Source organism: Tursiops truncatus, chromosome 13 (assembly GCF_011762595.2).
Source record: "Tursiops truncatus isolate mTurTru1 chromosome 13, mTurTru1.mat.Y, whole genome shotgun sequence".
NCBI classification, from domain to species: domain Eukaryota; kingdom Metazoa; phylum Chordata; class Mammalia; order Artiodactyla; family Delphinidae; genus Tursiops; species Tursiops truncatus.
The window spans coordinates 28,083,277-28,107,930 of NC_047046.1; the positions used below are offsets into that span (position 1 = coordinate 28,083,277).

A 24,654-nucleotide genomic window follows, 5' to 3' on the forward strand; every position below is an offset into this window, starting at 1 on the left:
ACTACTGAGCCCGCTCTCCACAACTACTCAGCCTGCGCACCTACGGCCCGTGCTCCACAACATGAGAAGCCCGTGCACCACAACAAAGAGTAGCCCCTGCTCACCATAGCTAGAGGAAGCCTAAGCGCAGCAATGAAGACCCAGTGCAGCCAAAAATAAAATTGAAAAATAAATTAATTTTAAAAAATGCCAATTAAAAAAAATAGCTAGAAAGATATGTGTTATCCTGTTCAGGAGTAGAATAGAAAGGTCTGATTAAGTTGTTCATACAATAAGGATTTTTTAAAAAGTCTTGTGTAACATGAAGTCCATGGGTGAAGAGTGGTGCCACGGTAGGCCCCCAACTCTGCTGCTTGGGTACACACACTCCTTAAACCAAGTACTAGTGGTCACAAGCGTGGCTCAGCTCAGGCAGCTTTCACTCCTAACTCTAACCTTAGGGCTGTCCTGTCCTCACTCAGGACTGGGGGGCGGGGGGCACAGGGAAAAGGGGAGTGGATGATGTCAGCAGGCTTGTCACACACCCTGAGTGGTCGCATTTGTGGGAGGCAGCCACTGGGCCTGGGAGCAGCAGTTCAGGTTCTTTTTTTTTTTTTTTAAATTCATTTCTCAGGTGACACAAAATAGTGACATTGACAAAAGGATCAAAACTCATACAGCTGCAATAAAAAATTAATAACCAATTGATTAATGATCCTGAGCAATTAAAACAGTAATTAAGATTGGGAAGTACATAACAAAACTGTCCATGCCCTGAAGTCTTCCAATTCAGATAAGAAAATACTTTTAAAAAGTTTGACCAAATTTTACAATAACTCTAAAATTGGGCATGACATTTCAATAACAAATTGTGAAGCTTAAAGAAACCTTTCTAACCTATCAAAATTAAAAAAATATCAACTATTGGTGCTAGAGGAATAAACAAATTATCTTTTTTCTCTCCAATAAAATTGATAACATAAAATTATTAAAATATGACAAGATAAAGAGTAGGTCACCAAAGTAGAGTGAAAAAGTATTATAGAGGTTTTTCGGGCAGTTCATAATAAAAATAGTATGCTGATTTTCTGGATTTTGAGAAGTTTAAGGTATTCATCAGTTTTTTAAATTTGTAATTTGTTAACATTTCTTTTTTCATCTATCTTTTATGAGAATAATGACAGAAAGTGCCTAGCAGTTCTGTTTTTTCATATGAGGTTGGGAAATAAGTATGACTTATGGTCACCACAACAGTGCCTTCTGAGTGGTCAGAATGTGAGTTTAGGTGGGGGGTTTTTGGTGGGTTTTTCTTAAATTTCTTAATATTTTTGTAACCTGTTTCTTTTAAAAAGAGAGGATGTTAGGGCAAGAGTCAGAGTCAGACCAGGCCCCTGCCAGGCTCTTCTGCTCACCGACCCTGTGAAGGGGGCAGACACCACCTCGATCTGAGCCTCAGCTTTGTCTAAGAATGTGAACCATGTCCCCACTCCTTCCCATTACCAAGATTTTGTACAAGGATGAAAATAAGAGGTAAAAGACTTTTTGTTGTTGTTGTTTTGGCTGCGCCACCTGGCACGTGAGATCCCAGCTCCCTGACCAGGGACCGAACCCGCACCCCCTGCAGCGGAAGCACAGAGTCTTAACCACTGGACCACCAGGGAAGTCCCAAAGACACTTGAAATTATATAGTAATTAAGCGTAGTATTATTTTTTCCATTCACATTCATAATTGTAGAAACTTTTTGTTGGAAGGATGCATCTTACATATAATTTCCCCAAATGTAGAACTAAAGTGGACGTGGAGTTTCTTCAATTCTGCATAGTTATTTTTGCTCTGAATCATTCAGCCATTTACTCTCCATTTTTATTGATTTGAAATGCATCCTTGGTGGAGCCAGATTCCACTTCAGTAATTTTGAAGTGACATATGTTGACATATGTACCCAGAAACTTATAATGATAAACCTGTAGTCACATGAATCTTCTACTTTTTGTCTCCTTTCAGGTGAATGGTGATATTCCCCCTCGGTTAAAAAAAAGTGCTCATGAAATCATCCTGGACTTCATCAGATCAAGACCTCCTTTAAATCCAGTATGTAATTTGACATATTCCCCTTGTTTGGAGAGCACATAATGAAGTATTCTCCTCTAGCCTATGACCTCTAGAACTCAGCTCTTAAAGGAGTATTTACACTGAGCTTTCATTCTCAGAATTATGAAGCCCAACTGTAAATTACATTCTTAATTCACAAAAAAGTACTTAAAATTATTCAATACAGGCTGTCTCAGGATATTTTAACTCAAACAACCTGAGTTTATGGTGCAAAATCTGGCCAAATACCTCCTAGAATAACAGCTGAATATAATTCCAAGTAGTTCCTGGTGTGGGCTGCCCTCCTGTTTACTTTATGGTACAAACACTTCACCTTGATTAAATTGTCGTTTTGATACTGTTTTACAGTAAATCCACCCTGCTGTACCTCCTCTTTTGTATTAATTATCTTCGTCTGTTGACGGGGTTCTTTCTAGTGACCATGGAATCAGGGTGTTCTGATCTGGTTTGAATGTTGGTTTGCGTTTCCTCTGTTCTACACTTACTTCCCCCCAGCTCCACAGCCAGTGCTCACCAAGGCCTCTCAAACCCCATGTGTGTTCAGTAACTAGAACAGGAATGGTGTTTCTTTCTCAGTTTGTGAACATCTAAAACATAATTATCCCTCTTATAAATCTTTTTAAAATAAGGGAAAGAGGCCACATAGGAAATAATTTTAAGAAGGCGGGTCCTGGTGGAGCAGAAAGAGCATGGAGTCAGATGGGCCCGGATTTGCACACTAGCTACACAACCTAGTGGCCACATGTCTCTTGAGAGAGTTGATCGGCCTCCCTGAGCCTGTATTTCCTCAACTATAGAACGAAGATAATAATCTAAGAAGGTTGTGATGACTTACTTAAAAACATTACTTTCAAAAACAATAATCATAATAGGTAACGTACAGCTTACATTTCAATGGATTGCCTGTCACAGTAGCACGTAGGGAGCATGACTACAGCTGCAGCAAAGCTGACTCCTTAAAGTTACTTGAGCACATGTGACTGAACCACTGTGAAGTCCAGTAATCTCCCTATTGCTTGAAAATGGTCTTTTATCAAGCAGTGTTGCAATCAGTAAAATATAATTTCATAATGTACTGTATGAGTGGACTTCAGTAAAAATTATATAAGGAAAACTACCCAAGCAAGTCTCTATAGCCATTATATTTTTTCTAAGGCCTCAGCCAGAAAACTGAAGCCTACTCCACCGCGGCCACGGAGCCTCCATGAAAGGATCCTGGAAGAAATCAAAGCAGAAAGAAAGCTGCGGCCCGTGTCACCAGAGGAAACCAGACGCGGCAGGTTAGGTGAGTCCGGGGCATCACTGGAAGACAGCACAGCAGCCCAGTGAGAGACTGCCGTCTGCAGGGCCCTCTCTCACTCACACACACACACACACCCTCACGCTGGAAGTCTATACTTGAGGTTCATGGAATAGGAAATTATTGCCCCGTGATGCTGAGTGTAGGAGAGCACCGCGCTGCCTAGTGGACAGAGCTCTGCCAACCTCTAGGCTGTGGTTTTAGGACAGTCTCTTCACCTCTGTGAGCATTGATTTCTTCGTCAGCAGAAGGGGGATAAAAAGTCCTCTACACCTTCATTATGACTTTCATTTAAGAATTAAATAGGATCATGGTCAAAATACTTTATAAATTGTAATACATATACATGGATAAGTTATTACCGTTTAGAAATATAAGTGATACATAGTTTTACTTCAGGTTTCTATTGTCTTAATTATGGTTTGAAGATATGGTATTATGTGATAAGAGACTCAATTATTACTGATATCACTTAACTTATTACTCACATTCCTTTATATTTATTATGTTTAATTTTTTTATAAGCACACATTGATTTTCATTTAGAGCAAAACCATATTATAAAATGTAAACATTTTTGTTGATGCAGCTGTCCTCCAATTTGTAAGATTAAAGATGCCCAAAGAATTCAGGGAAACAGTCTCGTGGTGCCTGAACAGGACAGGAGCCGACCCTGTGGCACTGTCTCCTGGTTCTCTCCTCCGACCTCTTCTGCCTCTTTCAAGCCCTGCTTAGTCGTCTGGTTTCTATCCCGGGCTCCCTCTCCCTGAGCAACCACATTCTCCTCCAGGGTTTGTTTCTGGTTTCCCCAGCTCCCGCCCTACAGCGCAGGTTTCTCTGAAAGTTTAGACCCACACGTGCAGCCGTCTGCTGAGCAGGGCCTCCTTGCCCCTCACGCACGACAAGCCCCGCAGCCAAGCGGTGACCTCGCCTGGTTTCTCCTCCAACTGTCTCCTCCTGGTTCCCCATCTCAGAGCCCAGGACAGATTGCTCAGCATCACCTCTGGCTCTTACCCAACAGCCAAGCCCTGTGGGTTTTACTTCTAGGTCTCTCTAGTCCTCCCCTCTCTGACCCAGGCTCTCCTCTTCTCCGTCTGGTCAGTCACATCCACTTCAGCGGCTCTCCCTGCCTCCCATGACTCTCAGTCACTGCGTGCTGATGTTCTTTTGTTTGACTTTTGGCCATTCTGTCACACTGTGGCCTCTGTGGCAGCAGGGCCCACGTCTGTCTTGTTGGTTGTTATGTCCTGGTCTCCACTGCAGGGACAGTGATGAAAAGTACTCCCAGAGGTGTTGAAATAATAGCACATACCTTCCATGTACAGAGCTTCAGAGTGAGGGCAGGCTGTGTGAATTTATCTCTGTCTGATTTTTATGGCAGCAAGTGTTTCCCTTTAAAATGATGTTTAAAACAAATCCATATGAGCATTTACATAATAATGAGCCAGAACATATACATGACATAAATGGAGAGTTCTTATTCTGGGAGTCCTTGCATGAGCCTAAGGATGGTCTGTGAGTCCCTTGAAATATAACAAATTTGTATGTATTTCCTAAAGTGTATGTATGTGCATTTTCTGGAGACGAGGTTCATAGCTTTGCTCAAATTCCTAAAGGGTCCACAGCCTCAAAGAATAAGAACCACTATGGAAAAATAAGGAAATGGTGTTATAGGACGGCTGCTTAAGACCGGATTTTTAAAAATTACTGTACCTTGAGAAGGAATAATGGGGTAATAGAAAAGATTTCAACAAAATTATAAGGCAAAACAAATATATTACCATGAGAAAAGTAAGCTTCATGATTTTCAGGAGAAAAGAGGAGGGATTATAAACTCCAGTGGAAGCACCAACAGGACAGAGAAAGGAACAAGACAGACGTAACGTGCTTGTATGATTTGGATGATATTTGACATACAGTTCCTTCATTTTTCCAAGTGTTTATTAAACAGCCGTGTCAGCTGTTGGAGTAGAGAGATGAGCAGTCAGAGTCCCTGCCCACAGGCACTGACAGAGGAAAGGCTCGGGGCAGCAGGTACATGTTCCCCCTGCAGCGCCGACAGCAGCCCGTCAGGGGCATGGGGGTGGCCAGGGCTGAGCGTTCAGGAGACCAGCAGTCCTTGTGGGTAGCAACGGGACACCGCACGTTGCATAGAAGGGGCATCACATGCCCTTGTCATATACATATTCTTCTGTTTCATTTTCAACAAGTTAGATGCTAACTAGCAGGAAATCTACTTTAGAATAATTAAATATCAATTTTCTCTATAGTATATCTTATTTTATTTTAACCTTATGAATTGGTGTTTCACAACAACCAGAATTGAGCTGTTATTGAAAGTGATTGTTCTATGAGAATCTTACTTTTAAAATTGATCTTGCATCTTAATTGGAAAGTAAGAGATTTGGGCTCTTCTTTCTGCAGACCTACATTGGTTCTTACTATAAAGTTTCCCTTGGGGAGTTTGGGTAAAGTTGGCAGAATTATCTTGAAGAAAAGTTCCCTAAATAGCTTTAAAACCTTACCCCTCCATGTAATTGCAAGTAGAAACCCACTGTAGAAATTGGGGAAATGTTTAAAGAAGAACTGTTACCCGTAGTTTCACCAGCAGAGGCATGCGCTGTGATGGAGCTTGTGCGTCATGAGGTGGAGACAAGAGCTGTGTGCACAGTGTTTGATGTCCCCATGTAATGTTATGTGGGGCAGGAACATCTTCCCAGGTCGTTAAATATGCCCCACAGCATTATTTATAAGGATGTGATTACTAACACATGGCTAAGTTGTCTTTTACTCGCCTATTTCCCTATTGTTTTACAGGCTAGCTCCATTTTTTTCCTGTTAAGTCTGAAATTAGTATTCTTTTGCATCAGTCTTTGTTCATATCTTATCATTTTCTTTTTCCCAACACCTTTTCTAACACCTCATACTATGAGATTTGGGGTTGTAAATTGTTCCTTTAAAAACATCTGCCAAAAGCATATGGAGAGATACTTTCATTCTGTTAAATTTGGGTGTTAGAACTGTATGCGGGCTGCCTCGGAAACATGAGCTGGGGGGACATTGTGCCTGACAAGCCTGTGGACCTGCGGTTCTCTCCTCTTCTGACCACAGAGCCACCTGTCCTCCCTGACCTGGGGCATAGGATGGATGGGGCTACAGTGGAAATAGGTAATTCTCATTCTTATGAATACCCAAATTCATCAAACTTTGGTAATAACCTTTTTAAATCAGCTTTATTGAGATATAATTTACCTGCCATAAAATTCACCCATTTAAAATATACAATTCAGTGTTTTTTAGTATATGTAATAAAATTTTTAAAACAAATGATTTCAACAGGAAAGAAATAAGTTTATTCATAGGAGATTGTATTTATTTAACTTCTACTATGTGCTAAGCACTATTCTGAGCACCTTTTTTTGTATGGAATCATTTAATTTTTATAACAATCCCATGAAATAGGTACTATTATTCCCATTTTACAGATGAAGTAACTGAAGCACAGAGAGGTTAAGTAACTTGCCCGGAATCACACTGCTAGTAAGTGGCAGAGCTGAGGTTCAAACTCAGGCTCTCTGGCTCCTGAGGCCTTGCTTCAACTGCCAGGTTACACTGCCTACAATAGAGAATTAGTGATACTTTGTGATGCTGGTAGTACCTGAATGAGATTTTTGATAAGATGTTTCACCTGTATGCAGAGAGCCACATTTTCATCCTGAAATTATTTAAGAATACATTTGTTGTTAAATTTTAAAGATTTTGTATGTTCCATAAAATCATGTTTTAAAACATGGCTAGTTTTTTCTTTTGAACTCTTATATTTTAAAGTCCTGTACTATGATTCTAAAATGTTTGTATCTTTAACATGCTTTCATTTTTCACATGTTCTTTAAAAGTTATTTGTTTTCTTTTATTGTTACTCCATTTCAAGTCTTAGTAATATAATTAAAACTAAGACTCATGGTTTTATTGTATTTCAGATTGTTATTTACTGCCTTCTGCCTTAAAGTGTGAAATGTGCCACCACAGGTCTTGAACCCTCCTCCCTTTTTCATCTTCCCTGTATATCCTAACAGCTGAATTATTTTCTTTTTATTGTTTGTTTTCTTTTTTCAGCAATGCGGCCACTTAGCATGTCTTACAGTTTTGACTTGTCAGGTAAAAAAAAAAGCACTTTCACACCTGACGTGGGTTTTGTGGTCTCTGTGAAATACATTTCATTCATCTGCTTGTTCAAACACGTCAAAAAAGAAAATTGAAAGGCTTCTTCTAAGCTGTGGTCAAATAAAACATTCTGTTTCTTTGAAAATAGTATACTTTAAAAAAATTAAAACTGTAATAAATCTGTTGCCTTGCAAGAGCCTGTGGAAGAACCGTGACACTTGTGGTCATGGAACACAGTGCCCACCCCACCCCCAATCTCATAAAGCAGCGGTCAGAGTCTAACAGAACTCTGCCTTCAGAGCATAGAAAACACTTTCAAGAAACAAAGTTTTGACACTTCTTACTCTCTAAAGCACTCAGTTATTCAGGTAGCTGAACTCAGAACTGTCAGCTGCTTCAGAGGACGACTGCTCCTCAGTTGAGGGCCAAGAGCTATCTGCGTACCCAGTGCTCCTGTGCGTAGGGCCTTGTCACGCTGGTTCTTTGTGCTGATTAAGAGTCTAAAAACACATGAGCGTTGTAATGGCTTTGGTTGTAAAATATAATCATATGTCCCGGGTTTGTAGGACACGTTTAGAGCCCTTCTGTTAAATAGACAGGGACTAATAGTGAAACAAGTAGCTATTAATGATTAAATTTGACCTGTAAAATCAGCCCCCCTTTTAAATTGAATTTTTAAATTATATATGAGCAAATTTGCAAAGCCAGCTTAGTCCCAATAAAATGTTTTGCACGTTAGAATTTTAGACTTTGGAAGCTGCTGTTTTGAATGCAAAATGAGATAAGATATTGGCACTAGTATTTCCTTCCAGAATTTTCTTTTACATGCCATGGAACTGTTGGCATATCTTACATACAAATTCATATTTAAAGAGCCAGAGAGTTCTAATATCATGTTCTGTCTGTGACTATTTACTGAGTGTCTTCCAACTGCTAAAATAGTTCCCAACTGCTTTTTGAATTTCTGTGTATATTTGTAGTTCTCTTAGGCATGACTAATATTTGCACTTTCAAGAAACTCAGATAAATATGTTATAGTCTTCACTTACTACTTCTGACTGACCACTGAGGAGCTTTTTCTATTTTCTTTATCCATTTGACAATTTTTATTTTATCAACGATTTGCAGAGTAACTTTGTAAAAAAAAAAAAAACTTGGTCTGGAAAATAAACTCAGAAATGTTTGAGAACATGTGTGTTACTGCTAATCTCCAAAAGTTGGCAACACATACTAAGATCCATCTCTTCTAAATATCTACTAAAGATATTCCTCCCTGGCGGGCTCTCTGGGAGTGGCCGCTGCCTAAGCACACTGGCTGCTGTCTCCCGTGAAGTAGGCACAGGTGGCTGACCTGGATGGCGTGCATGCCCACACACATGTATGTAGGTGTGTTCGTGTCTTATAGGTTATATGATGGGTTCTTGTGTTGGGAAGAAAGCTCTTGGTGCTGAGCTTCTCGAAGTAAAGGAGCAACAAAAATTTTTGATTTGCTTTCACTGCTTATCATTTGCCATAATTTATTTTGTACCTTAGTGTACTTTGCAATTTCCACACACTTCATTCTCGATTTCTTGTGTTTTCATTGTGTCATTTTGACTAACCAATTTAAATGTCCCAAATTATAAATGGAAAAGACTGATCTATTCTTCTAACCTAAATGCAAAGATCGGGATGCATTTCTTGTCTAAGTTGGGAAATTAGCTAACTAAGGAGTAAATATTTAAACGTGTAGTGTAGGTAATGCACGTAAGTGTAGAATAGGATACATTGAAGTATGTTCTGCTGCTCAGGTATGTTTTAGAAATACTAATTCTTATTGGAAAATGTTAATCCAGTCAACATTAATTAAGGTAAGTATAATTTATTTTTCTGATGCAAATATTAAATATACAATCCTTATTTCAGCCATATTTCCTCCAACTAAATAAGGCAGCAGCCTGGGTGTATCTAACAGACATAATTATTACACTGTGTAATAATAGAAGTTATTACATAAGGTATTTAATATCATGGTTGTGTGTTTTAGATTCTGAACCTGAGGCATGTGACTTCTAAAGCTCTGTGTAGCATCTTAAATAGTTTGTTTACTTATAAATATCACCAGAAATTCTGTCTTATATAGAAGAAGTCTAAAGTCTTATCCAAGGGTTTGGTTTTCTCATCAGATACACTGAAGTGATAATGAGGATTCATTCATTTGAACAGAAAAGTATAAGTAATCAAACTACTTAAAAATATCTCTTAAAAGTGTGTTCAACTGGGGCTTTTACAAATATGCAGTATTAGATAAAATCACACACAATATTTAGTCTTACATACGGAGATCATCCTGAAGCCTGACTGGGACATAACATATTCTTCTATTAATTCCATTTATCCGAAAGCTTTGAATTGAATACTAGGTGTTTATTTCAGTAGTTTGAGTCAGTGAGCTCAAGTACAGTTACCAACCTCAGCAAAGTCTTCAGGCAATTAGAGAGCTATTGGGTAATTTCTCAGATCCCTTGCATTGAGAATGAAGTTAGCTCATGGCAGCCACTGTCACTTAACAGTGTTCCCTAAACTTCAGTGCAGATCTCACCCTCATGATTTTACCAGACTTAAGTGCCACCAGTACTGTTCAAACTTTTTAAATCTACCATAAATGACTTTTAAAATTTTCTTAAGCAAAAACATCCATAAAATCATGTATCTGATATAGTAATTATATTTTTTCTGAAACATTAAATATATAACCATTAAAACTGTGTTAATGTTCCTCCACACACCACTGGTGACTTCACCCTTAAGGAAACTCTGGCTTGGACCTGTGAGACCCGCCTGGAGAAGCTCACTGTGTCTCCAGGCAGAGCCTCAGTTGGGTGTGGATAGTTGGACCAGTGGGAGATATGTGTGCTTTTTCTTGGAAGACTGGCTGCCGCTACTGCATGAACCTCTGGAGGAAGTGTGTAAAAAGTGTGTGCTATAGAATACGATTTTTCAAAAGATACTTCAAGACCATATTTAAACATTACCTTTTTTCTTGAATAGGAATTAATCAATTAGCCCAATCATTTCCTCCTTTGCTCTCTGGAAGACTTTTAAATTACGCTTGTAAGTGTGGCAGCCTACTGCTTTCTACACCTTATGAAAGGTTTATTTAAAGATTTTAACCTTTGTAATTTTGTAAAAACTTGCTGCTTTTGCCCTTTTGTCCCTTCAGCACACCCCATCCCCCAATCATATATTTGTTCTAGCTACTTAATACCTGGAGAGGTAGTAACAAAATTAACTCATGTGTTGTCAACACATTTGTTGTCAAGTTTTCTGTTAAACATTTTATGTAAAATGATAAATGATTTATGACAAGTCTGTCTTCTTCCTTTTTTCCTTTCCTCATTCCTTTCTTGCTCACTCAAACCCTTGTAGTTCACAAGGGCAGTTCTAGTTCTGGCCTTCTTGATATCTAAAAATATGCAGAAATTGTGAATATTAAGTTAGATATACATCATTTATAATAAATAACTCACATAATTCTTTTAAATAATGTCAAGGAAAGCTGTACTAGAACATACTTACATTCTGAATGTTATCTGGAAATCCACCTCTTCCACTTCAAGCATAAAACTATTACATGTTGGGGGGAGCTACTATAAATAGAACATTCTTGTATTTTATAGTTACTTCAGGTACAACGCTTCCCCCCACCCCCCACAAACAAGCATTAATCCTGATTTTTTAGTGCCCAGCATACCCTTTACCCCCAACCATGGGAGTTTCACAGACTGCTCCATGGGCAAAAACCAGGTTATGGGCTGGTCTGTGAGTTAAATCATGCAGGGACTGCTTTTTCTCACTTTTAAATACTCTAATTTAGTAGTTAGTTATTAAAATTATTAGTTATTGAAATACTGAAGAAAATTAGTTCCACTTGCATTGGAAGATTACAGGCTCCACTACAAAAAAAGGTGGCCTTTTAGAATCAGTACCGACAAGGATTCCAGTGTCAGCTGTGCCGTGCTGGCTGTGTGACTGGCTGAATCATCCTTAGCCTTGGTTCACTCACTTACAAATGGAGATAAAAGTCAGTGTTAATAATTGCTAACATTTACTGTGCACTGCCTTTATTACACACTAAAGTATTTTATATGCAGTTGTTAACTTATTTAATCCTCACAACAAGCCCATTTCTGTTGTTAGCCCCATTTTACAGTTGAGGAATGAAAGTTTAAGTAACTTGCTCAAGGTCAAACAACTAGAGCTAGACTTCGAATCCAGACCATCTGCATCTTAACTATACTGTATACTCTAAAGTTTACCTGTTGTGCTACATACTCTTATTTTGTACTCTGTTCACTGTACTCCATACTGTATGCTCTGTGTTCTGTAGTCTATACTCTGTACTCCATGCTCTGTGCTCTGTGCTGCCACATTTCTTTCACTGCCTTCCCATCCAGATTTGCACTTTGTATAATCAAAATCAGCTTTATCAGAGGAAATGTATCTCAGAGTCTTTGTGTTCATGTTTATATGCATATAGATTATTAGCTGTTTTTACTTTAAAATCAAACCACTTTCAGATCTTACAGCCATATGTGCATGCCATCACTCTGATCTGTAGATCACTAGCTCTTTAGAGGCTAAAAGGAAAGTTAGCCTCTCTGGGCCTCTGGAAAATAGAGAAGTTTGAGTCAGTTATCTGTAGTATTTCTTCTAGCTCTAAATTTTTATCTACAAATGTGAATATATAATTTTTCATTTAAAGGTTTCCTTTATTTGAATCTGACAGTTAATGTCAATGCAAGTGTTGTATATGCATAGGTGTTACTGTGTCTAGCCTCTGTGTTGTATTTGCATGACGTAGAAATGCCGTATCACCTCGGGTGTGATTCCAAGTGCAGGTACTTGGAACAGTGTGTTTGGTTCACTGACTACCTTTCTGTGCTCAAGAAAAGGTAAGCTTTCACCTTTGTTTTACCAGAGGTAGCTACCCCTGAATCTCCAAAGAATGTCCTGGAATCATCGATGGTGAATGGAGGTTTAACGTCACAATCAAAAGAAAATGGGGCAAGTGCCATACAGCAGGTGCCTGTGCAGCGGAAGAAACTCCTCAAAGCCCCAACTCTGGCCGAGCTGGACAGCTCTGACTCGGAGGTGAGTCCCCACGGCCCCCCATGTCCCGATTCGGGGTCAGGAAGTGAGCGCCCTCCGACCGGTCCTCGTGTTGCTCCAGCTGTTACTTAATCTCTTCCCATTTTTCAGTCAATTAAAGTTAGGTTTAAAATTCATTCATTTAGCAGGAAATGAAACAGTGGATTACTTACTGTTATTTAATAAAGGCCAATATAGTGGCTGTAGTTTATAGAATAACTTGTGACATACATACGTAGTCTTAGATTACAGTGGGGTTAAAGTAAGTCAGTAATTTTCAAACCTATATTTTCTTAAATATGTTTCCCTTTGTTTTGGGGAAGGAAAAAGAAAAACATCTTCATAGATTCTTCCCTCTCTAGAACACACACACACACACACACACACACGCACACACACCCATACTGAAGCTGCTTCTTTATGTAATAGTAACACCAAAAGACAAGTCCCCCAACACTGTGCCCATGCCCTGCGGATCCTTCCTGTTCCTGACGTGGGTGCTCCCAGATCTCTGCAGGCCTCTGTCCGCAGTGTCACTATTGTATGTCTCCACTACCTGACCCTCAAAGTCAGCTTATATAAAATGAAATGATCTCCCCGCCCCCTGCCAAACCACGCCACACACAGCAGGCTTCTAGTCTCCTGTCTGCTGTCTCGGTTGCTGGCTCCATTCTCTCCTCATTCATCCAAGTTAGATCATTCATCCAAGTTAGAACTTGAGGGGTTATTCTCTCATAACGCCCTCACCGGTCTCCACACCTTATCCAGCAATATCAGTAATAACAATTTTGCCACTAAATGTTTTTCAAACTTCAAGAATAGTAAAGAAGTATTCTTATTACTGCCCAATTCAGTGCATGCGCTGTCTCATCAGTCATATCTTATCTTCCTTCTTCCTAGCTTCCCTGATTCCATCTTGCAAATACCACTAGGGTCTTTGTCTTTGAAACCTTTTGAAGGCTTCCTGCCACTTACAGGACTAAGCTGCTGTCCCTGAAGAAGCTGCGTCAGAGCCTGCGCCATCTGGTGCCTGCAGCATCACTCTGCCTCAGTTTACCCTTCAGCCCCACTGGGTCCCTTGTTCTTTCCTGCTCACTCCCTGTTGCTCCGCTCTGTGCATCTGCGTGCAGTCTACACCCAGCTCCTCTCCGATTCCATAATAACCCTCTGATCCGTCTGTTGTGTTAGAGCACTTGACCCTTTGTAATATAATTATCCATTTTTTTCTCTCTCTCACCAAGTGCAAGCTCCCAGGAGGGAAGGTGCGGAATTCACCTTATATTCCCAGGTCCTGATCCCCAGCAGACACTCACATATTTAAAGAAATTCATGCTAACCTGTGAGAACAACAGTTTAAATGAAAAGAAGATCTAGTGGTTAGCCACTAGAACTGTGATAATTGAAATGCAAATTATATTAAATAAATTTAAAACTCAGTTCATTGAGTTCTCACGTGTGGCTGGAGGTGACCAAGCTGGACGGTGGTGACACCAGTGCCGCCCTTGCAGAGTCTGCTGGGAGCACCTGTGTCTGGTGCAGCGAGCACGCCATCCCGTGTCCAGGACCCCCTTCCTGTCCTTTCTTCGTCCTTCACTGCCCTGAGCTAGAATGCCCAGGCCATGAGGAGGGCAGTGGGCGGCCTCTGCAGTTGTCTTAGTTTTCCTCTTTGTGAAAATATTGTGCTGATGCCCTAAATCCAAATCTTGAGATGATTTGCTAGACACAATTCTCTTAATCAGAGCGAGGCTGCGTTTGCGTGCCTGCCCATTAGTTAGAAAGGGAATGTGAAATACAGTGCTGAGACGTGTTGAGCCTGGTCTTTGGCTGCTGGTCCAGGCCTGGGCAGTCATGGCTCCCATGATTGGGAGTAAGGTGGGGATCTCTGATTTCTGGAACAGAGGGAATGGTCCTGGGCCAGGAGTGGAGCAAGCACGCCCCTCTGTCCTCTTCCCTTACAGCTGATGCTCTAAAGTACTAAGGAGGGGCAGGGCAAAGATGCTGAATGTGAGAATGCCTTACATTCCTTTTTTTTTTTGAACTTCTGAATATAGATTTTTTTTGCGGTACGCGAGCCTCTCACTGCTGTGGCCTCTCCTGTTGCAGAGCACAGGCTCCGGATGCACAGGCTCAGCGGCCATGGCTCACGGGCCCAGCCACTCCGTGGCATGTGGGATCTTCCCAGACCGGGGCACGAACCTGCGTCCCCTGCATCGGCAGGCAGACTCTCAACCACTGTGCCACCAGAGAAGCCCTGAATATAGAATTTTTAAACTTCTAAATATGTTCAAACTTTAAAATTTAGAAAACACAGATGAGCAGAAGCCTTTAATTTTAAACAGCTATATTTCAAACTTGGGCTTTGTGAATAATCAGTTTCAGTAGAGGTTTTTTGTTTTGTTTTGTTTTTTGGTGCCCTCTCTGAGGCTCCGTAGGGTTTCTTTTGATGAAACTCAGCTTTAATTTAATTGTGGTAGATTAGGTGTGTTCATCCTAAAAAGCTTTCTTAACATTAGCCTCTTTAAGATTTTAATCTACCGACTGGTTGAAGCCAACTCAGAAAAATGTCTCTTGTAAAAGCCTGACAATTATCTGATGTTTCTATAGACATGAACGAAGCACCTTGAAACTCAAGCCGGGTTTCCTTACAGTGTGAGTTAGTGAGGAACATGCCGTGGGCTCTGGCTCTGCTTTGTGGACAGGACACGAAGACAGGTCCCTTTGTGTCAGCCTCCACCGTGTCCTCCATCTGAGGTCTCCTGCAGCTCCAGAATGTGGCAGTCCTGCCCATAAATATGAAAGCGGAAAAGAGGCTGAGGAGTCCTGCCTTCTCTAAGTTGATGGATGGGTGTTCTTTTCCCCACCTTAATGGATTCCTGATGTCAGGGAATTCCTAAGCCAAGATTGATTTATCTCTGGTCCTATTTGCTCACTTATAAAAATGGCCACAGATACTAAGACAGATCTATCCCACATCACATTGCACAGTGTCTTCATTCACATTTTATAATAATGTTTTTTCACACTTTTTTCTTTAACTCTTCTCCTATTTTTCCTTTTCGCCAACTTCTTTTTTTTCCAATGCCTCTCCATTTTTTCCATTTAAATATTTACCAAATGCCTTCAGTAAGCAGTAAAGGGACAGCAGTGCGATAGGCTTTGTCCCCTTGCTCATAATCCAAATGGGAAATAAGAAGCATACACTGAGTCATTACACGTGTTTGGTGAGTGCTCGCGGCCTGCCAGGCACCTTTTGAGCCACCTGTGTGTGATGCCACCAGGGGGCCAGGGGCTGGAGAAGCCTCAGGGAGAGGGAGGACCTGGGCTGAGGAGTCAGGCGAGGAGAGCAGTGGGCAGAGGGCTTCTGCTGTTTGTGGCACGTGCCAGGCCAGGTCACAGCCGGTCTCCTGTTTCTCCCCTACTGGCCTGGACTTCCCCTGGGGACGGAGGAGTGGACTGACCCTGCCTCTCTGACTTGCCTAAAGCATTCCTGGTGGAGGTTGCACAGGAACAAAGACTAATACTCAGGCCTGTAGTGGGAGGACAGTGGGGGCCAAATAAAGAAGAAGCTCAGAAAAGGCTGGTCTTACTCTTTTCTTCCATCCCCTCAATTTTATTACCACTTCCCCATTTTTCCTCCTTCCCTCCCATTTACTGAGTGGCTTACAAAATTTTTTTTTAAGGACCAAAACTTTTCCTTCACATCAAAGCTGTAGAAGTACAAGGCGGGTCAGCTAGAAATGGAGGCGGGCCTAGGCCCTGCTCTCCACTCCCTACCCCGCCACCTCCCCATCTTCATGCCTTTTCCATTCTCAGAGGAAGTGTCCCCTAGGAAGTCCCAGCACGCCTGACACTGAGCTCGTCCCTCTGTGGACGGGGCACCGTACTCACTCCTGGAGGAAGTGCTTCTGTGCACGATCACACGTCTCCTGCTGGCCTTGCAGTCTCTCCACCGGAGGTTTTTCCCTCAGGTTTAAGAAATACCTTCCAGGGGAATTCTCTGGTGGTCCAGTGGTTAGGACTGCAGGCTCTCACTGCTGAGGGCCTGGGTTCAATCCCTGGTTGGGGAACTAAGATCCTACAAGGCATGCAGCACGGCCAAAAACAAAAATAAAAACAGACCAAAAAAACCCTTCCAGCCACCAGAATACCGACTGTATGGTGAACTCGTTCGTACATGATCTCATTTAATTTTCTCTTCCACAGAGACTTCATACTAAGAGGTAACTGCCACCATTCCAGGGTAGCAGCTCTGCTCACCTCTGCAGACATATTTCATTTGACTGCATTGTGCACCAGAAAGTTCCTGTTGCCCCTTGCTGTCTTTGAGGTTAACTTAAAGTTGGGCCCAGATTATCACAAAGAGCAGGTTCCTGTCTAAATATTCCCCATTGAGTAGTGAATTTCCCTGTAAAGAGTCAATATATTATTATAAGTCAGATATTCTTATGAAATGGATATTAATGGATTATTTACTTTATCAACATAAACTCAGCTGCTTTATGTAGAAAGAAAAACTCCTTAATCCTGTTCAGAGCCATGAGAGATGACTTGCCCTCAGTCTTCTTAATGCTGTGCGTCCTTTGTTCCTTCAAGGAAATGCATTTTCTTCCTTTCTGTCAAGTGAGACCTCCAGTTGCAGAACCAGTAAAGGGATTTTTTTTTTCTCTTAGATTTACCCAGCAGCTTTGTGCATTTAAATTATAATAGTTAAATAATCAGCATTAACTACAAGCTTGAAGTGATGTCCTTAAAAGTTTCTAGTTGTGAAACTGGGCTATTGGTAGTGACCCAGAGACTTTATACCCTGCTTGAGGCCGTAGGAATAGGTTATCTAATCTGCCATTTTGCCAGAACTGGAACTAACCCATGCTTTTTACTTAACAAAATATTATGAGCATTTTCCCATCTGATTAATCGTTTTTCAACATGATGCCAAATATCTGTGTGGTATTCTATCATAATAATTTGCCATATTATATTTAACCAGTCCCCTGTTTTTGAACATTTAAGCTGTTACCAGTTTTCTGTTATTATAAATAACAATAATATTGTTAACATCCTTATGATACATTTTTGCTTTGAATTATTTTTCAGGATATTTCTAGAAGAATGTTTGCTAGGTGAAAGAATGTACATATTTATAGCTTTTGATACATATTGCCAAGGTCCTTAAAGAAAGCTCTAATATCTGCTTTTTATTGAGCCAACTCTATGTTATACTTTAGGTATTATAAATTGATCAGACCCTAGAAGTAGCTACGATCCTTATATAAAAGATAAGGAAACAAGACACACAGAAAGGTGTTGTCTTTGAACTAAGATTGTTAAAGAGTAAATTATAGAGACGGATTTGAAACCCAAGTCTAACTCCAAAATCTTCATATCTCATAAACTTTGTAGTATTTCAACTAGTAGTATATAAGAATGCTTGAATTTAAAATAACTTAAACTGGAAAGGGGCTTAGAAATCTTGTTCAACGTCATTACTTTTCAGTGAGAAAACTGAGCCTCTAGTAGAGATAGAGACCAACTTTAGAAAGTCAGACAACTTTTCAGTAGCAGAATCCCTGCTAAACCAGACCTCCCAACACCAGATCTTTTTCCATCATTTTTTTCTCTCTTCCTAAAACTCTAAACCTCAGTGTTTCTTGCTTATCTTTAATAACCTCTGCTAGCCTGTCCCAGGTAACGTTTTAAAAGTCAAGATAAGCTTTGATTGGAGCTATATCAAAGCTTTCAGTAGGAAAACTAAGCAAAGGAGCTGTATCTATGCCTTCACTGGGATTCTTTTCAGGAAGAAGGAGATTTGCCTTCCTGTTAAGTGACTTAGGTGTCAGGCTGGCATCTGAGACGATTCTGGCAGCCTTCAGTGACAGTGCCACCCCGGGAGCAAAGCTGCGGGACTTCTGACAGTGACCTCATTGCATCCAGGACCTGATTAAGAGTCACTGGTCAGGACATAGAACTAGAAAAGGCCTAACTTAGTGTCAAGAACTAGAAAAGGCCTAACTTAGTGTCAAGAACTAGAAAAGGCCTAACTTAGTGTCAGAGACTAGTAACTTGGATCAGACAATACGCAGACAATAAGCAAATTTCAGAAACCAGACCAGGCTGTAGAAAAGACTAATGTTAAGAGTTGTCAGAGACCCATTGAAACACCTCAGCCAGGCAGAAAGTGTTTAGTCAACGGGAGTGGACATGACAGGGACACCTCACGCTCCCCGGTTCCTTTCTGGGTGTCTCCATGACTCCTCTGGGGCAGGAACTAATCCTGGTGAAGATTAGTTTTCTTTCTTTCTTCCTTTCTTTCTTTCTATGAAGTAAATACTTTATATATATAGTTGATGTATAATTTTATATGTTACAGGTGTAAAATACAGTAATTGACAATTTTTAAAGGTTATCCTCCATTTATACTCATTAAAAAATATTGGCTATATTCCCCGTGTTGTACAATATATACTTGTAGCTTATTTTATTTTATTTTTAAATTTTATTTATTTATTTGGCTGCATTGGGTCTTCATTGCTGCGCGGGCTTTCTCTAGTTGCAGCGAGCAAGGGCTACTACTCTTCATTGCGTTGCGCAGTCTTCTCATTGTGGTGGCTTCTCGTTGCGGAGCACAGGCTCTAGGTGTGCAGGCTTCAGTAGTTGTGGCATGCAGGCTCAGTAGTTGTGGCACACGGGCTTCGTTGCTCCATGGCATGTGGGATCTTCCTGGACGAGGGCCTGAACCCGAGTCCCCTGCATTGGCAGGCGGATTCTTAACCACTGCGCCACCAGGGAAGCCCTTGTAGCTTATTTTATACATAGTAGTTTGTACCTCTTAATCCCCTACCCCTCTATTGCCCCTCCCCCACTGCCCCTCACCACTGGTAATCACTAGTTTGTTCTCTATATCTGTGAGTTTGCTTCTTTTTTGTTATATTCACTAGTTTGTCATATTTTTTAGATCCCACATATAATTGAGATTATATAGTATTTGCCTTTCTCTGACTTATTTCACTCAGCACAGTACCCTCCAAATCCATCCATGTTGCTGCAAATGGCATAATTTTATTCTTTTCCATGGCTGAGTAATATTCCATTGTATGTATATGTGTGTTTGTGTGTGTGTATGTGTATATATATATATATATATATACCACATCTTCTTTAGCCACTCATCTGTTGGTGGACAGTTAGGTTGCTTCCATATCTTGGCTACTGTAAATAATACTGCTGTGAACATTGGGGTCCATGTATCTTTCTGAATTAGTGTTTTTGTTTTTTTCAGATACATACCCAGGAGTGGAATTTCTGGGTTATATGGTAGTTTTATTTTTAGTTTATTGAGAAATCACCATACTGTTTTTCACAGTGGCTAGACCAATTTACATTCTTGTCAGTAGTGTACCAGGGTTCCCTTTTCTCCACGTCCTCTCCAGTATTTGTTATTTGTGGGGTTTTTTTTTTTGTTTTTTGATGATAGTGATTCTGACATCAAAATGACAGGTGTGAGGTGATAGCTCATTGTGGTTTTGATTTGCATTTCCCTGATGATTAGCACTGTTGAGCACTTTTCATGTGCCTGTTGGCCACCTGCATTTCCTGTTTGGAAAAATGTTCAGTTCTTCTGCCCATTTTTTAATTTTTTTTTTATGTTTAATAGTATGAACTGTTTATATATGTTGGATATTAACCCCTTATCAGTCATACCATTTGCAAATATTTTCTCCCCTTTAGTAGGTTGTCTTTTCATTTTGTCAGTGGTTTCCTTTGATGTGCAAAAGGAAGTTTAAGTTTAATTAGGTCCCATTTGTTTATTTTTGCTTTTATTTCCTGTTTTAAGAGACGGATCCAAAAAAATACTGCTATGATTTATGTCAAAGACTGTTCTACCTATGTTTTCCTCTGCATTTAGGTCTTTAATCCAGTTTGAGTTTATTTTTTTAATGGTAGGATTAGTTTTCAAGTAGTCTGAAAGTGGGTGCAGCTGCCTGAGGTGGGCGTGCAGGGCCAGAGGACCAACCACAGTTTCTGGGAGCAAATCCCAAGAGGCCCTGAGCCACACCCCGTCCCTGCAATGGCCCTGCCTGCCCAGGACAGGCTCTTGGCTGTTCTCAGAGCGGGGATTTCAGACCAGTAAGTAGTGGGGTGCAAGGCATGGACATGTCTCAGACTTACGTGAAATTAGGCTGTAAAAATGATTCTAGGGAAGGTTGGCTGAAATATGTGCATTGGGGATGGTTTCTGCTGTTTGTTTCTAGCTCCCACCTCATAACTACTGGAAAGTCCTGGTATGACTCTGTTTTTCTTTTCCTATGAGATACTCTTAGCTTTTATTTCCTTTTTGACCTTCCATAAGCAGAAGGGGATTATGCTAGTTCTTGCTGGCTTTTCTAGAGACTTGTGTGACCTCCAGCGTGTCTGGAGTGGGTCTTTGCTTACGTTGCCTGACTTGTTCTTGGTGTTGAGTATCAAGAATGCGGAGGTTGCTGCTCAGACTGGCTTTGTTTGGACTGTGCGGTTTACAAGGCTTTCTTCTTCTCTTGTTCCTTGGCCAGATCCTTTGTAGTGAGGTGTGTTCAAAACTAATGCTTTCAGCAGTAGGTTTTAGGTAAAGCCAGTTTTTAGTGAATGGCTAATGCTTAAAGTCACCTTAACTAAGTAGGTCAGAGAGAATTTTCACTATTTGTTTCACATAGTCATAGTCATATATTAACCTAACTTTCTTGTATATTTAAAAATATCAGTTTTCTATACATATTATGGAAATAAGTTGTCTTCTAGTTAATGTATATCCCCTGTCACATAGTAAATAGTAAATTTTTCATGAATAAATATTATACTTTATTTTGGTATAGTGTAAAACAAATTAAGAAGGTCTCTTCTCACTGGTAATAGGAATTTAAACTTTATTTGGCACAATGCAGACATTTTTCTAGATTCATATGACATTTCATGAAATATTTGTTTTCATTCATTCAACAAATATTTATTCATTACTTAGTAAGTGATGGATTTCGTACTAGGTAACAACGATGAACACGATACACCACATCTACCCTTGTGGGGTTCCAAGTCTATTACTTTTATAAGTGTGTTTAATACTCCACTAATGATAATATTAATCACCATTTCTTGTGTGCTAGGTAATGTGGTAAGCATTTTAAATGTGTTCTCAGATCTGTCCTTGTAGTGACCTATGGAAATTATGAAACTAAGATAAGAAACTTGCTCAGTGTCACATCACTCTAATGAGGGACAAAGCCAGGGCACAACCCAGACATGTCTAATTTTAGATCCCTTCTAGCTTGTCTCCAACTTGCCTTGAACCTTTGACATTAAAATTTTGTGCCTCATGTTAAATATTTATGAGTGAACATTATTAATTAGCATGAGATCTCCCTCTCTCTCTCTCTCTCTCTCTCTCTCTCTCTCTCTCTCTCTCTCTCTCTCTCTCTCTCTCTCTCTCTCGTCTGCCTGTGCCTTTCTCAGGAAGAAACTCTGCCCAGGTCAGCCAGCAGCAGTGCACCTTCCTCATTCCTTGAAGCTCCCTTTCTGGAGGCTGTGTCCACAAGGAAGAGTGAGTATTTGTAGTACAAAGAACTAGTGTCAGATGCCTTAAAAAACATACTTGACCTAAAAAAGGGAATCCCAAAGTGCCTTGTTGTCGTTTGGGGTAACTAGTTAATTAAAGAACTAACCCTGGAATTTCACTAGTTAGGAAGAGAAATGTTGTTATTTTCCTAGAATGACATCATAACATAGGGCTAAACGGGCAGTTGGGTCTCAGATTCTCACCTTATAACAAATCAGTCACCTTTGGGCTTACAGATAATAGTTGTAGGGAATAGGTCAACTGTCTGTATGTATTTTTTAGATTAATAACCTCCTTATCTAAATTTAAACCAGAAGCTCTGAATAATCACACTTGTTATCATCCCCCCTGCACACACACACACACACACACACACACACACATACACATACATACACATCCTTACCCACGTACATTTGTAGATAGTAAAAACACCTTTATAACTCTTCAGGCAATACAGAATCTAAAGTTAAGTGATTTTTAAAAATACTATTGGTAATCTTTTCATTTATAAGATCAATATAAAGGATTAAAAATTATATATTAAAGGGGAGGATTCTGGGAAGATGGCAGAGTAGGAGGCACCAGAATTTGTCTTTCCACCTAGACAATAATTGCAGTGGTAGAATCTGTCTGATGTAATTATTTTTGGAACTCTGGAGTCTGTTGAATGCCTAAAACTTCCAGGGTTAACTTCAGTAGATTTCAGCTCATAGCACAGTGGCAGCTACTCATCCCCCACCCCCAGCCCCATGACAGGCAGCTATGTGCTGTTCTTAGAGCAGCTTGCAGGAGCCAGGGTGGACAAGAAGGACCCTGTCCTCCAGGTATTGGGGATCTGTCCTCTGATTGCTGATTACTGCTTCTGATTTCAAAAGTGCAAAGAGGCAGGCAGCCATTGTTGCCCTGTTGCTAGCTTCACCCCCTCCCCTCTAGCTGAAGTCATCTCCAGGGGATTTAAAGGGCTGGTGCCTTTCCCCCACCCCTTCATTTTTCATGTTTCCCCTTTTGAGAGTGAAAAGCCTAGAACATTCAAAAACAACGGCATATGCATATGGGAGGATTAGAAAGTGACTATGATTGCCCAGGGAATGGCTCATAAAAGACCTGAGGAAATGTTAAGTTTACACCTCAGGCTATCTTCAGAGATCAGCCTTCAACAGTAAGAAAAACAATAAACAAAAATAACAAAACCCTGGGGAAGGGGAAAATCTGACTTCCAGAGTTACCACATTGATAAATTCAAATGTTCAGTGTTCAACAAAAAATCAAAAGGCATATAAAGAAACAGGAAGATATGGCTCATTCAGAAGAACAAGATAACAGAAACAGGTCCCAGAAAAAGACCTGATGACAGATATACTAGACAAAGACATTAAAACAACAATTTTAAAGATGCTCAAAGAAATAAAGGACAATGTGAAGAAAGTTGAAAAAAACAATGTGTGAACAAAATGGAAATATCAATAGAGAGAAAACCTAGAAAGAAACAAAAAAGAAATTCTGGGGCTGAAAAGTACAATAACTGATATGAAAAATTCACTAGAGGCATTCAAAGACAGATTTGAGTAGGCAAAAGAAAGAATTAGCAAGTAGAAATTATCAAGACTGAAGATCAGAAAGAAAAAAGACTGAAAAAAGCAGAGACTAAGGGACCTGTGGAACACCATCAAGTGGACCAACATACGCGTTGTGGGAGTCCCAGGAGCAAAAGAGAAAGAAAGGGGCAGAATATTTGCAGAAATAATGACTAAAACTTCCTAAGTTTGATGAAAGACATGAATATAAATATCCAAGAAGCTCAACTGAGGTGAAGTCAAGAGACCCACACCAAGACACATTACAGGTATCCCCTGCTTTTCAAAAGTTCACCTTATGTCCCTTCACTTTTACAAAAGACCTACATTGATACCTGTTTTCACTAACTGAAAGAAATCAGCAGAGGATTTTTGCTTTTACAAAAAAAAAAAGCTGAAAAGCAAAACTAGTGTTCAGGGCTTTCCTGGTGGCACAGTGGTTAAGAATCCACCTGCCAATGCAGGGGACACAGCTTCAAGCCCTGGTCCAGGAAGATCCCACATGCTGCAGAGCAAATAAGCCCATGAGCCACAACTGCTGAGCTTGCGCTCTAGAGCCCGCGTGCCACAACTACTGAAGCTCATGTGCCTAGAGCCCATGCTCCGCAACAAGAGAAGCCACTGCAGTGAGAAGCCTGCGCACCATAACCAAGAGTAGCCCCTGCTCACCGCAACTAGAGAAAGCCTGCGTGCAGCAACGAAGACCCAATGCAGCCAAAAATAAAAATAAATAAAATAAATAAATTTAAATCTCCAGCCCAGTTTTCTAAAAAAAAAAAAAAGTGTTCAGCCTTTGCATCAGGCCACC

General features: G+C 40.4%; 2 protein-coding genes across 7 annotated transcripts in view; one reads left to right on the forward strand and one right to left on the reverse strand.

Annotated features, from left to right (window-relative positions):
• The window catches only part of SPIRE1 (spire type actin nucleation factor 1), a 206,946-nt gene that overhangs the window by 165,872 nt on the left and 16,420 nt on the right, over positions 1-24,654 (forward strand). For all 3 annotated transcript variants that reach the window (XR_012325292.1, XM_073790478.1, XM_033837521.2), the window contains exons 7-10: positions 1,985-2,071; positions 3,248-3,377; positions 12,517-12,689; positions 22,167-22,254. Coding sequence is in view for 2 of the 3 variants with exons in the window: in XM_073790478.1 (XP_073646579.1) it covers positions 1,985-2,071; positions 3,248-3,377; positions 12,517-12,689; positions 22,167-22,254 (478 nt within the window). In the remaining variant the exon portion in view is untranslated. The remainder of the gene's footprint in view (positions 1-1,984; positions 2,072-3,247; positions 3,378-12,516; positions 12,690-22,166; positions 22,255-24,654) is intronic.
• The window catches only part of PRELID3A (PRELI domain containing 3A), a 111,567-nt gene continuing 90,777 nt past the window's right edge, over positions 3,865-24,654 (reverse strand). For 2 of the 4 annotated variants that reach the window (XM_033837523.2, XM_033837524.2), the window contains one exon: positions 15,011-15,466. In XM_033837523.2, coding sequence (XP_033693414.1) covers positions 15,205-15,466 — 262 coding nt within the window. In that variant the 3' untranslated portion in view covers positions 15,011-15,204. Of the gene's footprint in view, positions 5,037-15,010; positions 15,467-24,654 lie in introns of those variants that run through there. The other 2 variants (XR_012325293.1, XM_033837530.2) reach the window with 2 other exon arrangements.